The sequence below is a fragment of the Lemur catta genome, chromosome 3 (assembly GCF_020740605.2).
Source record: "Lemur catta isolate mLemCat1 chromosome 3, mLemCat1.pri, whole genome shotgun sequence".
Lineage (NCBI taxonomy): Eukaryota > Metazoa > Chordata > Mammalia > Primates > Lemuridae > Lemur > Lemur catta.
In genome coordinates this window covers 48,948,889-48,961,463 of record NC_059130.1, presented here as the reverse complement: position 1 = coordinate 48,961,463, position 12,575 = coordinate 48,948,889, and the positions used below count along the sequence as shown (strand labels likewise).

The 12,575-nt window shown below is 32.4% G+C and overlaps 1 protein-coding gene across 2 annotated transcripts in view; it reads right to left on the bottom strand.

The window, feature by feature from the left end:
* DPYD (dihydropyrimidine dehydrogenase) overlaps positions 1-12,575 on the bottom strand; it is a 797,518-nt gene that overhangs the window by 684,731 nt on the left and 100,212 nt on the right. For both annotated transcript variants that reach the window (XM_045547468.1, XM_045547470.1), the window contains exon 3: positions 5,081-5,163. In XM_045547468.1, coding sequence (XP_045403424.1) covers positions 5,081-5,163 — 83 coding nt within the window. The remainder of the gene's footprint in view (positions 1-5,080; positions 5,164-12,575) is intronic.

Sequence of the window (12,575 nt, the reverse complement as noted above, 5' to 3'; positions counted from 1 at the left end):
ATTCATCCTTCTGTGCTTGGCTTATTTCAGTTAACATAATGTCTTCTAGGTTCATCCATGTTTTCATAAATGAAAGATGCTTTTTTTAATGGAATCAAAACTTAGTGATTTCTTCAACTACTTTTAAGTTTATCATTTCTTTCCTCATCTAAATCTCAAAGAGATAGTCATTTCCATATTCCACTGGAATTTGGCTATTTCATTTATTTCATTTAGCTCTTTAATATACATAAAATTTCCTTTGGGCCATGTAAGGCAAGAATATAAAGTCTTTTTATTCCCCAAACAGCCAAACAACCCTTTAATACCATTTACTGATTGATTCAAGATGTTCTGAATGATTTCAGATACTTGATCACATAATAACTTTATCAGATCTTTATAGGACCTATTATCAGTTACAGCCACTACTGGTTGTAGGTAATACATAGAAAAGCTCATGAATTTCCACCTTTAGTTTGGATATGACAACATTTATAAATTCTCTTATTAATTCTTAGGGTGTTTTTATTGTTAATTCCCTTGGGCTTTCTAGATATTAATCTGCCTTTAGAAAATAAGAGTCACTTTTTCTCCTCCATGTCAAATCACACTTGCTAGTTTGGGTTTTACATGCATTGTTGTGTTATAGATCTACCTTTTACTCTTAGTTTTCCAAGAAAGACAGTGTGTATACGTGTGATATGTGTGAACATGGTTTAGTGGCTCTCCACTGATGAGAACCACATAAGTGAGAGGCAGTCAAGTGTCACTTTAGTAACACAAAAATATCCCTCTAGGGCAGTACTGTCCAACCATAGCCACTAACCACATGCAAGTATTTAAATTTAAATTAATAAAATTTAAATAAAGTTAAATGTTCAGTCCTTTAGTTATACTAGTCATATTTCAAGTGCTCAACAGCCACATGTGGCTAGTTGCTAGCACACTGAAAGGCACAGAGAAAGAACATTTCTATTATCACAGAAAATTCTTCTGGTCAGTGTTAGTCTAGATGTCTCCAAAGGCCACCAAACAATAACCAGGAATTCCACCTTCCCCTACCATCCTTTTCTTCTCAAGTACACCATATTACAATTCAGTCTTACTCTGTTAGAGAAGGTTATTTAAAATTTTAAATCCCCAAATATTTTTTTCTCTGGCATGCATTTTTCCTAAACCCAATATTTTCTTTGGCATCTGGTTAGACTTTCCTTCTTTCTATTGCGATGCACTATTCTTGGAAATCACATGCCTTCTCATGGCTACAAGTTTCAAAATACTAACAAGTCCCAAGTGTGTACATCAACCCTCTGTCTTTTCCCTGAGTTGTAGTATTATATTTTCCCCTCCTATTGCACATTTACACATGGCTTTAACTTAGCTAGCTCAAATTCATCTGAAAACCCAAATTTTTGTTAATATTCTTCTATTTTTTCTCTCTTCCTGCCTCAATTAAGGTATCTATTGAATGCTTTATTTAGCTAGCACATTGTAGAGAAAGCTGTAGCCCCTTCTCTACAGGAGGAAGGATGGGAGGGAACTAAAATGACTCATGAACTGGAATACTGACGAAAGAACACGTTCAAGACCCCGTGGCAAAGACTGCCCAGGAAGAGAGACCGGATAAGGTGGAAGAGAACTGAACAAGAGCAGAATCCTCTCTTTCCTGTTCTAACCTCACAGAAATAGTAGAATCTTAGTAAACAGGGGGTATCCTACTTGGTGAAAGGTCTCAACATAGCAGCCACAATATGTCAATCTCCAGATTTAGTCCAGTTCTGCTCCAGTGCCTCCTGGATAGACATGCTTAGGACAAGAGCACCATTGTGGGCACCCGGAACCACCTAAGGGATGCTGAAGCAATCAAGCTAGTGAGAGAAGGGGATGCTCCCATAGCCAAGCTATGACTTGCCAGTGAACTAAGAGAGAAGCTACCATGAGTGTTTGGGACCAGAGAAAACATTCAAGCACTTGGCCTCTGGGTCTTCAAATAAAGCAGCTGATTTCCTTATCTCCCGCACTAGAGTATTAGCTCTTTGAGGGCAGGGACTGTCTCATTCACGTCTATAACCCCATTACCTGGTATATTAGAGAAACCCAATAAATGTTCATTAAATAAATAAATAAATAAATAAATAAATAAATAAATGGCCGTGTGTCTCTATATTGTTTCTGCTTCCTGTACTCCATCTCTAAGAGCTATAAAATTATCTTCATAATTTTTACATTTAATATTGTCACTCACATCCTAAAAAACTATCATGACTCAGCCAAATAATTTAAATTCTTTAATCGCAGCAAACTAGATTCAATATAACTGGTCTCTAGAATATAGTTAAACACATTTTCAGCCAGCTTCCTGAGCCAGGCCCCTGTGCGAGCTGAAGCTTTTAACAAATTATTCACACCTGTCTTCCACTGCCCCTATCCTCCTCTGAGAATCTGAATTGGCACCACCATCCCTGCCCGTCTCACACTGCTCCATTTCCACAACGACTTCATGGCATATAAGAAGACATATTATTGATGGGAAAATTTTGCCTATGTGAGATTTGTGAGAAAGCATACATTCAAAAAATCTTGAAAAAACTCGCTTTCCCTCACATCAGACCATTTACTTTGTCTGAAATACATCTTACACCCACGGGCCCCCATGCTTTTGCTCTGTATTAGTCCCTCTACCTGAAAAATGGTCCATCATTTAAAGCCTAGATTAAATTTCTTATCATTTCCATGGTTTTCTTTGTTCCAGATACCATCATACAAGGAAAAATAGATCACAGATGAGAGAACAATTAAAATTTGACCCTTCATGCATTTCCCTCTTATTGTATTAATCACATTATATTAAACTTTTTGTTTACTTACTTCCATAATCTCACATGTAAAAGAATGAGCTCTTGCTGCATTTTCCAAAGACAAAAAAAGTGACTAACCCACATTATACTAAATTGTTGAATGCTATTAGTTGCTAAAATATTTCATTGTGTTCAGTGAATCCAGACATTACAAATAATATGTGTGTATAAAATATGCAACCTATGTAAACAAGTGCATTCCACAGCCACATAATTAAATTCTGATTTAAATTATCTGACTACTGCTTTATCCTATAGCATAGGTGGTTGAGGTTACTCAAACCAGGTAAAACCTGCTTTTCTCATCAGTTCATCTCTACTTTTTTAAAAAGAAGGACATCCTGGTATATTCTAAAATGGTACATATTACAAAATTTGGCAGAATTTAATAATCTTTTCATGGGCGGTTATCCTTACAATTCAATTTGTTTTTTCTTGATGACAAATTTTTTACACTGACTACATGTCCTGTTCTTGTTCATTGTATTTCCCTTACTCACATCCATTTTCATTCGCATTGCCCCTTCTCAATTCTTTCTGTGCATGTTTTTGGCCTTCAGTTCTTTTATTCAAAGCATGAGAGCTGGCATCCTCTTTGTCTTCCTGTTTGTCTATATATTTATTTCAAAATGAATAAATATAAAAATACAGATAACAGTATTTTTCTAAATAAATATTGGCATGAACATTTAATATATGTAAAATTTATTAAAATAAACATTTATAAAAATGATGTGCTCAATTTACAGCTGTGGTAGTTTTAGATTGAGGATAAAGACTATGCATATTGAAAAACAAGAGTTCATTCATAATTTCTGCATTAGCCTTTTCCAAAATATATTTTACACATTATTTATAATTTACTACTATTTTAAATAACTGAAACTTTCTGAGAATTGTCTGGTTGCATTTTATATAGATATAAATTCTCTATTGTGTACTCAGTTTTATTTTTCACTCTTTTTTATTAGTAAAGACATTAACAATAAAATAGGCTCACTTGCTCCAGCTGGTAATTTCTCAGTACTAGTAATATATTATTCCTCTTTTTGTGACATCATAATCATCTATACAGAAGTACCATGTATCTTTGTGTAGAAGCTACTGTTTCCATTAAATTTAATTACCTCCCCCTGTGGTTTTAAATAGAAGTGGCTTCAAAATGAGGGCAGCTTCTATTAAATTTAATTACTTTCTCCTGCTGCTTGCATGGTAAAAGGGAGGTTACTAAATGAGAGCAGCTTCTAAACTAAAGTATATGGTAACTGTGTGCTAGCAATAACAAAATTGTATCCAAATCGCCCTTCTAGGAAGCCTCTTAGGTTTATACTTTCTCTTATTCTAATTTTTTAAACCTTCAGATACTAAAAAAGGTAAGCATTAAGATAAAAGAAAACATAATTTAAAAATAAATTTTAATTTCATAGGCTAAATAAAGGTAAATATCCCATTTCTTTACAAAGATATTGGAAATTATCCTACTCAAAGGTTGAAACTCAGAACTTTTAAAATTAGTATCATTTGTTGTTTTGTCACTCTAAGGATGAGCTTTATTTCTAACACATTTTTAATGTCTGGTAAACACCTTTTCTTGATTCTGATCAAATGGATTTAAAGAATGCTTCACTAAAAGTTATTTAAAAGGCATCAAATTTGGAGCAATTTCAGAAAATATTCAGAAATAGTAATGTTAAGAAGTGAAAAAAGAAAAAAAAATCAGGCTCATTACAGACCACTGTATTTGAAAGGAAGTTAATTATATGCTTTGTAATAGTGTAAAAATGTAAATTACTTTAAAAATACTATAATATAATATAATCCTGTAAAATCTTATAGAAGATGAAATTTTAAGTACCTCTTTTTAAATTAAATATTAATTAGGAGGAAATACTGCTCAGTTCAACCACATTGTACAGAGTTTATTTTTTATATACAAGCAGAATTTAGATGAACAATATTTTCATTCAATCACACAGTTTAGTATAAATATAAAACAAGACACCCCTTAAGCATTTTAAGTAACAAATTAAACATTTACATTTTTTACTGTGCACTGAGGCTTAACATTTATGCAGCTTCAAAACCAAAGTATAGCCTCAAGGGAAGTCTCTCCACTGACAAATTAATACCTTAGAGAACAGGGCTGAATGGTGGCAATGAACTCATTTGTTCCCCCAATAATGAAGAATGACTTTTTCTTTACCACATCTGTGACTGTTGCTATGGTGATCCAGACTTACCTCATTGCTTCTCGGAGAGCTCCTCGCTCACCAAGAGTCGTGTGCTTGATGTCATCAAAATTATTCTCCAGCTTCTCGCAATTCTGCAACATAGTAAAAAAATGTATTAATTCTCCAGCAGCTTGAGAAAAAATTATATCTATGCAATTATGTAAAACTAAAACTATAATTGATTATATTGATTATGTACTCATGAAAAATATGCACAGCACTTTAATTGGGTAGGATTCATTAAAATCGACAGTTGAATTCAACAGTAACAAAATAAAAACGTTTTATAATACAGCTGACACAGAAGTCTTTTTATCAATTTTTCAAAATGGGTAAATAGAAGAAATGAATATTACATAAAAGTAGAAAAACTTCTAGAGATTTCAGAAACAAAAATTAGTTCTCTAAAATAATTTCAAGTATGTCAAAGCTGATTTAAATCCAAAAGAGAAAATCAATAAAATTTTAAATCATAATAAACAGCATATGAGTATATGATAAATACCTAGTTCTAAATAAGTTAGCATTTACTAGTATGGAAAGATAGAGCCCAGGTATAATATAATAATAAAAGTTCCAACATTTTTAAATCTAATGCTATAATCTGATCTTTACATAATTATATATAATGTTTATGTGTGTAACTATATTTATTTAAAAATAAACAAGTTTGATTCTTAAATGAAAAATAAATTATATTAGGTTCTTGGAAGAATAGTGAATTTAGTATATATGAAATAAGCAATTTAACCTTCATAAATGTTCCTACTTTCTAGTAAATATAATAGCATTATTGAACTGAATTTTTTTAAGAAAATTTTTTAATTTTGCTACAATTCTAAATATAACTGTTTACTTAAAACTGACTTAATCTTACAAAGGCCCTAATAAATTTTAGGAACATAAGATATAGGATTAAACCTCAGATTTAAAAAAATGTATCTATATGACTCTTTTGGTACATTAGATTTCTTGTAGCATCTAGTGGTATTTAGGTAATAAAGTAACTGAATTTAGTGTTTTAGTTAATTTTACACAAAGAAAACCTAAATAATCTGCTCTTTCTATCCTAAACCTGTGAATAAGTTTGAATTGAATATTACACAACTTAGATTAATAAGTTCCAAATGTAAGAATTGTCTGATTTTAAATATATTGGCATAAAAATCATTATTTTTACTTTGATCTTTTCTTTTTAACTCAGTCAAGTAAAGGCAAAGATCCTTTTGACACATAGTTACATGCTTTTATAATGAAACTCTTGAAAATTACCAGAATGGATCTAAAATAAATTGAATTCTGGGTTCTAAACAGTCCTTTGTTGTATATCTACATTAAAAATATCCTCTCCTGCTCTGACTTGTCTTTTTACATTTTTACTAGTATCTTTTCACATAGAGAATTTCTTATTTTTAATAAGGTCCAATTTATTTTTTCTCTAATTTAAGGTTAGTTCTTTGTGCTTTCTGTTTAAGAAACTTAAGAAATTCCTCAGTTATATTTCCAACATTTTTTCAGAAAGCTTTATTATTTTACATTTCACATCTAGATGGACAATCCACCATATAGGTAATCAATTAACTCAGTACAATTTATTGAAAAGATCATAATTTCCTCGCTGTAATTCACAATAACTTTTTTCCAAAAATTAAGCTCTAGTCTATGTGTAGTCTGTTTCTGAAGTCTATTCTGTCCAATTAATCAATTTCCTATACTTGTGTCAGTATCAAACTGTCTTGGTTACTTATATCCAGAATAAAGGATTCCTCCTACAAATAAATATTTTAAAAAGGCAGGTAACTCAATGGTAAATGGACAAAAGACATATAAACACTATATAAAAAAGAATATCCAAATAACCAATTTTAAATAAAGATGTCAGCATCATTAGTAATCAGTAAAATGAAAATTAAATACACAGTGAGACATCACTGTACATTTTGAAGATGCCTAAAATGAAAAAGATCACACAGAGTGCTTTTTTAGTATAAAAATTAATTGAAACACTGTGGTGGAATTGAAAATTGTTACAACCACTTTGTGAAGTTATTTGGTAGAACCTTCCACAGCTGAACAGTCAAGTATACCTAAACACTTGGCAGTTCCACACTTATGAATACACCCAGAACAAATTTATAATATGTTCATCAAAAGTTACACAGAGAATGTCAACAACACATTCAAAATGGCCCAGAACTAGAAACAAGACAATTATACATCGTATGGACTATATTTAATATAAACTGTGAAATATTCATATAATGGAAAATTACATAGCAATGAGAATGAACAAACTGTAGCTATATGGAGTAACATGAATGCATCTCACAAACATAGTATTAAGCAAAAGAAATGACCCACCAAAGAGAACATAGTAAAAATTATTTCATTTATATGAAGTTCCAATATAGACAAAGCTATAATACATAAACCTAAAATGCAAAAGGACAATTTCATTTAAGAGCATCAAAAACAATAAGATACTCATGGGTAAGTTTAACAAAAGAAGACTAAGACGGGTACATTGAAAACTACAAAATATCATGAAGAAATTAAAGAAGACTTAAATTCAAATTGTCTCTCAGTATCCATGGGTGATTGGTAACAGGACCTCCCGTGAATACCACAATCTGTGGATACTCAAGTCCTTGATATAAAATGGCACATTTGCATATAACCTATGCACATCCTCCCAGTATACTTTAAATCATCTCTAGACTACTATAACACCTAATACAATGTAAATGCTATGTAAATAGTTGTTATATTGTATTGGTTAGGGAATAATGACAAGAAAAAAGGACTGTACATGTTCAGCATAGGTTTTTTAAGAATGTTTTCTATCCACAATTGGTGGAATCAATAAATGGAGAACTAACAGATAGGGAGAGCCAACTATAAATGGAAAGACATCCCATGTTCATGGTTTAGAAGACTTAATAGTGTTAAGATAGTACTACTCCTTAAGTGACCTAAAGATTCAATGCAATTCCTATAAAAATTTCAGCTGATTTTTTTTTCAGATTTTGACAAGCTGATCCCAAAGTTCACATGAAACTGTAAGGAACCCGGAATAGCCAAAACATTCTTAAAAAACAGAAAAACAGAATAGGACTCTTACTTCCCAATACCACAGTAATCAAACTGGCATAAGAATGGAAATATAAAGCAATGAAATACAATTAAGACTCCAGAAACAAATCCTTACCCTGTGATAAATTTAAGTTCCACAAGGGTGCAAAAATAAATCAATGAAGAAATGGATAGTCTTTCAACAAGTGATGCTAGAACAACTGAACATCTAAATGCAAAGGAATAAAGTTGGACCCCTGGCCATACACCATACAAAATCAACTCAAAATAAATCACAAACATAAATATAAGATCTAAAACTAAAACATTTAAAAGAAATCAGAGAAATAAAATCTTTGTAACTTTAGGGAAAGATTTCATATATATGACAACAAAAGTATAAGTAACAAAAATAAATAAATTGAACTTCATCAAAATTTAAAATTTTTTCTACATCTGTAAAGAATGATGATGGTATTTTGATTGGGATTGCATTAATTCTGTAGATCGCTTTAGGTAGTATGGACATTTTAACAATATTGATTCTCCCAATCCATGAGCATGGAATGATTTTCCATCTGTTTACATCTTCTATAATTTCTTTTCTCAGTGTTTTGATAGTTTTCCCTATATAGGACTCTCATGTCCTTCGTTAAATATATTCCTAAATATTTAATATTCTTTGATGCTATTGTGAAAGGTGTTGAATCTTGGATTTGATTTTCAGCTTGACTATTATTGGTGTATACGAATGCCATTGATTTGTGTGCATTGATTTTGTATCCTGAGACTTTCTTGAATTCATTTATCAACTACAGGAGTCTCTTGGTTGAATCCTTAGGATTTTCTAGATATAATATCATATTGTCAGCAAAGAATGAGAGTTTGACCTCTTCTGCCCCCATTTAGATACCCTTAGTTCCCCTCTCTTATCTGACTGCTCTGGCAAAGACTTCCAGCACTATGTTGAATACAAGTGGAGACAGTGGGCAACCTTGTCTGCTTCCAGTTTTAAGCAGGAATGCTTTCAATTTTTCCCCCTTCAATATGATATTGGCTGTGGCTTTGTCATATATGGATTTAATAATTTTAAGGTATGTCCCATCTATGCCTATTTTGTTAAGAGTTTTTATCATAAAATTGTGCTAGATTTTGTCAAATGCTTTTTCTCTGTCTATTGAGAGAATCATATGGTCTTTGTTCTTGCTTTTATTTATGTGGTGAATTGCATTTATAGATTTGCATGTGTTCAACCATCCTTCATCTCTGTGATAAAGCCCACCTGGTCATGATGAATTATTTTTGTGATGTGCTGTGGGATTCAGTTTGCTAAGATTTTGTTGAGGATTTTGGTATCTATGTTCATGAAGGATATTGGTCTGTAGTTTTTTTGTTGTTGTTGTTGTGTCCTTTCCTGGCTTTGGTATCAAGGTGATATTGGTTTCACAGAATGAGTTGGGGAGGATACCATCCTTATCAATGTTGTGGAATAATTTCTGCAGTACAGGTATGAGTTCTTCTTTGTAAGCTTGGTAAAATTCAGACGTGAACTCATTTGGTCCAGGACTTTTTTTGTTGAAAGATTTTTTCATTGCTGCTTCAATTTCTGTGTGTGATATTGGTCTGTTCAGGAATTATATTTCTTCCTGATTGAGCTTAGGTAGGTTGTATGTGTCTAAGACTTTGTGCATTTCCTCCATCTTTTGTAGTTTTTGGACATATAGATTTTTATAGTATTCAAATATAATACTTTGTATTTCCCTTCTACAATTCACATGGAACCAGAGAAGACCCCATATAGCCAAATCAGTCTTAAACAAAAAGAACAAATTGGGAGGCATCAGTCTACCAGATTTCAAGCTTTACCACAAGGCTATAGTAATCAAAACAGCATGGTACTGGAACAAGAAGAGAGATATAAACCTTTGGAACAAGACTGAGAACCTAGATACAAAATTATCCTCATATTGTCATCTAATCTTTGACAAAGCAGACAAAAATACACACTGCGGAAAAGAATCCCTATTGAATAAATGGTGCTGGGAAAACTGGATAACCACATGCAGGAGATTGAAACTGGATCCCCATCTCTCACCTCTCACAAAAATCAATTCACGATGGATAAAATACTTAAACCTAGGGCATAAAACTATAAGAATTCTAGAAGAAAATGTTGAGAAAACTCTTATAGATATTGGCCTATGCAAAGAATTTATAAAGAAGACCCCTAAAGCAATCACAGTAGCTACAGAAATAAATAAAGGGGACCTGATCAAATTAAAAAGCTTCTGCACACCCAAGGAAACTATCATTAGAACAAATAGACAACCTACAGAATGACAGAAAATGTTTGCATGCTACATATTTGATAAAGGGCTGATAACAAGAATCTATATAGAACTTAAGAAAATTAACAAGAAAAAATCAACCCCATCAAAAAGTGGCCAAAGGACATGAACTGAAATTTTTCAAAAGAAGACAGAATAATGGCCAGCAAACATATTAAAAAGTGCTCAACATCTCTAATCATTAGGGAAATGCAAATCAAAACCACAATGAGATATCACCTAACTCTAGTGAGAATGGCCTTTATCAAAAAGTTCCAAAACAACAAATGCTGGCATGGATGTGGAGAGACAAGAACACTCTTACTCTGGTGGTGGGTGTGCAAATTAGTACAACCCCTGTGGAAAATAATTTGGAGATATCTCAAAGAGCTAAAAATAGAAATACCATTTGATCCAGCAATCCCACTAGTAGGCATCTACCCAAAGGAAAAAAAGACATTCTATAATAAAGACATCTGCACTTGAATGTTTATGGCAGTACAATTCACAATTGCAAAGATGTGGAAACAACCCAAGTACCCACCCGTACATGAGTGGATGAATAAAATGTGGTACATATATATACCATGGAATACTACTCAACTACAAAAAATAGTGGTGAACTAGCAATTCTTATGTTATCCGGGATAGAGCTTGAGCCCATCCTTCAAAGTGAGGTAGCACAAGAATAGAAAAACAAGCAACATCTGTATGTGCCATCAAATTGGTACTAACCTATCAACACTAAAGTGCTCACATGGAAGTAATATTCACTGGGTACCAGTCAGGTGGGAGGCGGGTGGCAGAGGTGGATAAACTCACAACTGATGGATGAGGAGAGCACTGTATAGGGGAAAGGGCATGCTTGTATTCCTTGCTTGGGTAAGACAAAAGCATTATATGTAACCAAAATGTTTGTACCCCCATAATATGCTGAAATTAAAAAAAATATATAAAATTTGTGTGCTTCCAAGGACACCATGAAGAAAGTGACAAGACAACTCACAGAACAAGAGAAAATATTAGTAAATTATATGTCTGATAAAGGACTTGTATCTAGAATATTTAAAAAATTCTTACAACTCAGTAATAAAAATATGAGTAATATCATTTTTGAAACAGGCAAAGGTTTTCAACATACAATTCTTCAAAGAAGATATAAAAATAGTAAATAAACATATGAATGATACTGAACATCATCAGTCCTCAGGATAACACAAATCAAAACCAGAATGAGATATTACTTCACACCCAATAGTAAAGATAGCTATAATCAAAAAGAAGGACAATAACAAGTATGGGTGAGAATGCGGATTAATTTGAATCTTCATACATTACTGGTAGGAATATACAAAGGTTCAACCACTTTGGAAAACCATTTGGCACTGACTTAAAATATTAATCATAGGGTTATCATGTGAACCAGATAAATGTGATAGGAGTATAATTAACAGAGTTACCCTATGACCCAGCAATTACACTCCCAGAAATTATACCTAGGAGTATAAAGAAATGAGAACATATACCCACACAAAAATTTGTACACAAATGTTCACAGCAGCATTATGTATAACAGACACAAAGTGAAAACAACCCAAAATTCAATCAAATGACAAATGGATACATAAATATGGTATACCAACACAACAGAGTATTATTTGGCCATAAAAAGGGAAGTTGTGAATACATGCTACAATATGGATGAGTCTTGAAACATTACGCTAAGTGAAAAGAACCAGACACAAAAGGCCACATTTTTTATATCATTTATATGAAACGTCCAGTATAGGCAAATCAATAGAAAGCATATTATTGGTTGCCAAGGGCTGAAGAGAAGGGTAAATGGGGAATGACTGCTAACAGGAATAGGATTTCTTTTGGGGGAAATAAAATGTTCTGGAATTAGTGGTAATCAATGCATAACTTTGTGAATGTACTAAAAACTAGCACATCATATACTTTTAAAGGGTAAACTTTATGGTATATAAATATATCTCAATAAAACTTTTATTTAAAAAAATAAGTGAACTAATTCATAATGTTGGAAGCTGGCAAATAAGTGACCACAGAAGGCACAAGAGGTTCTGGGACACTGTTCAGTTCAT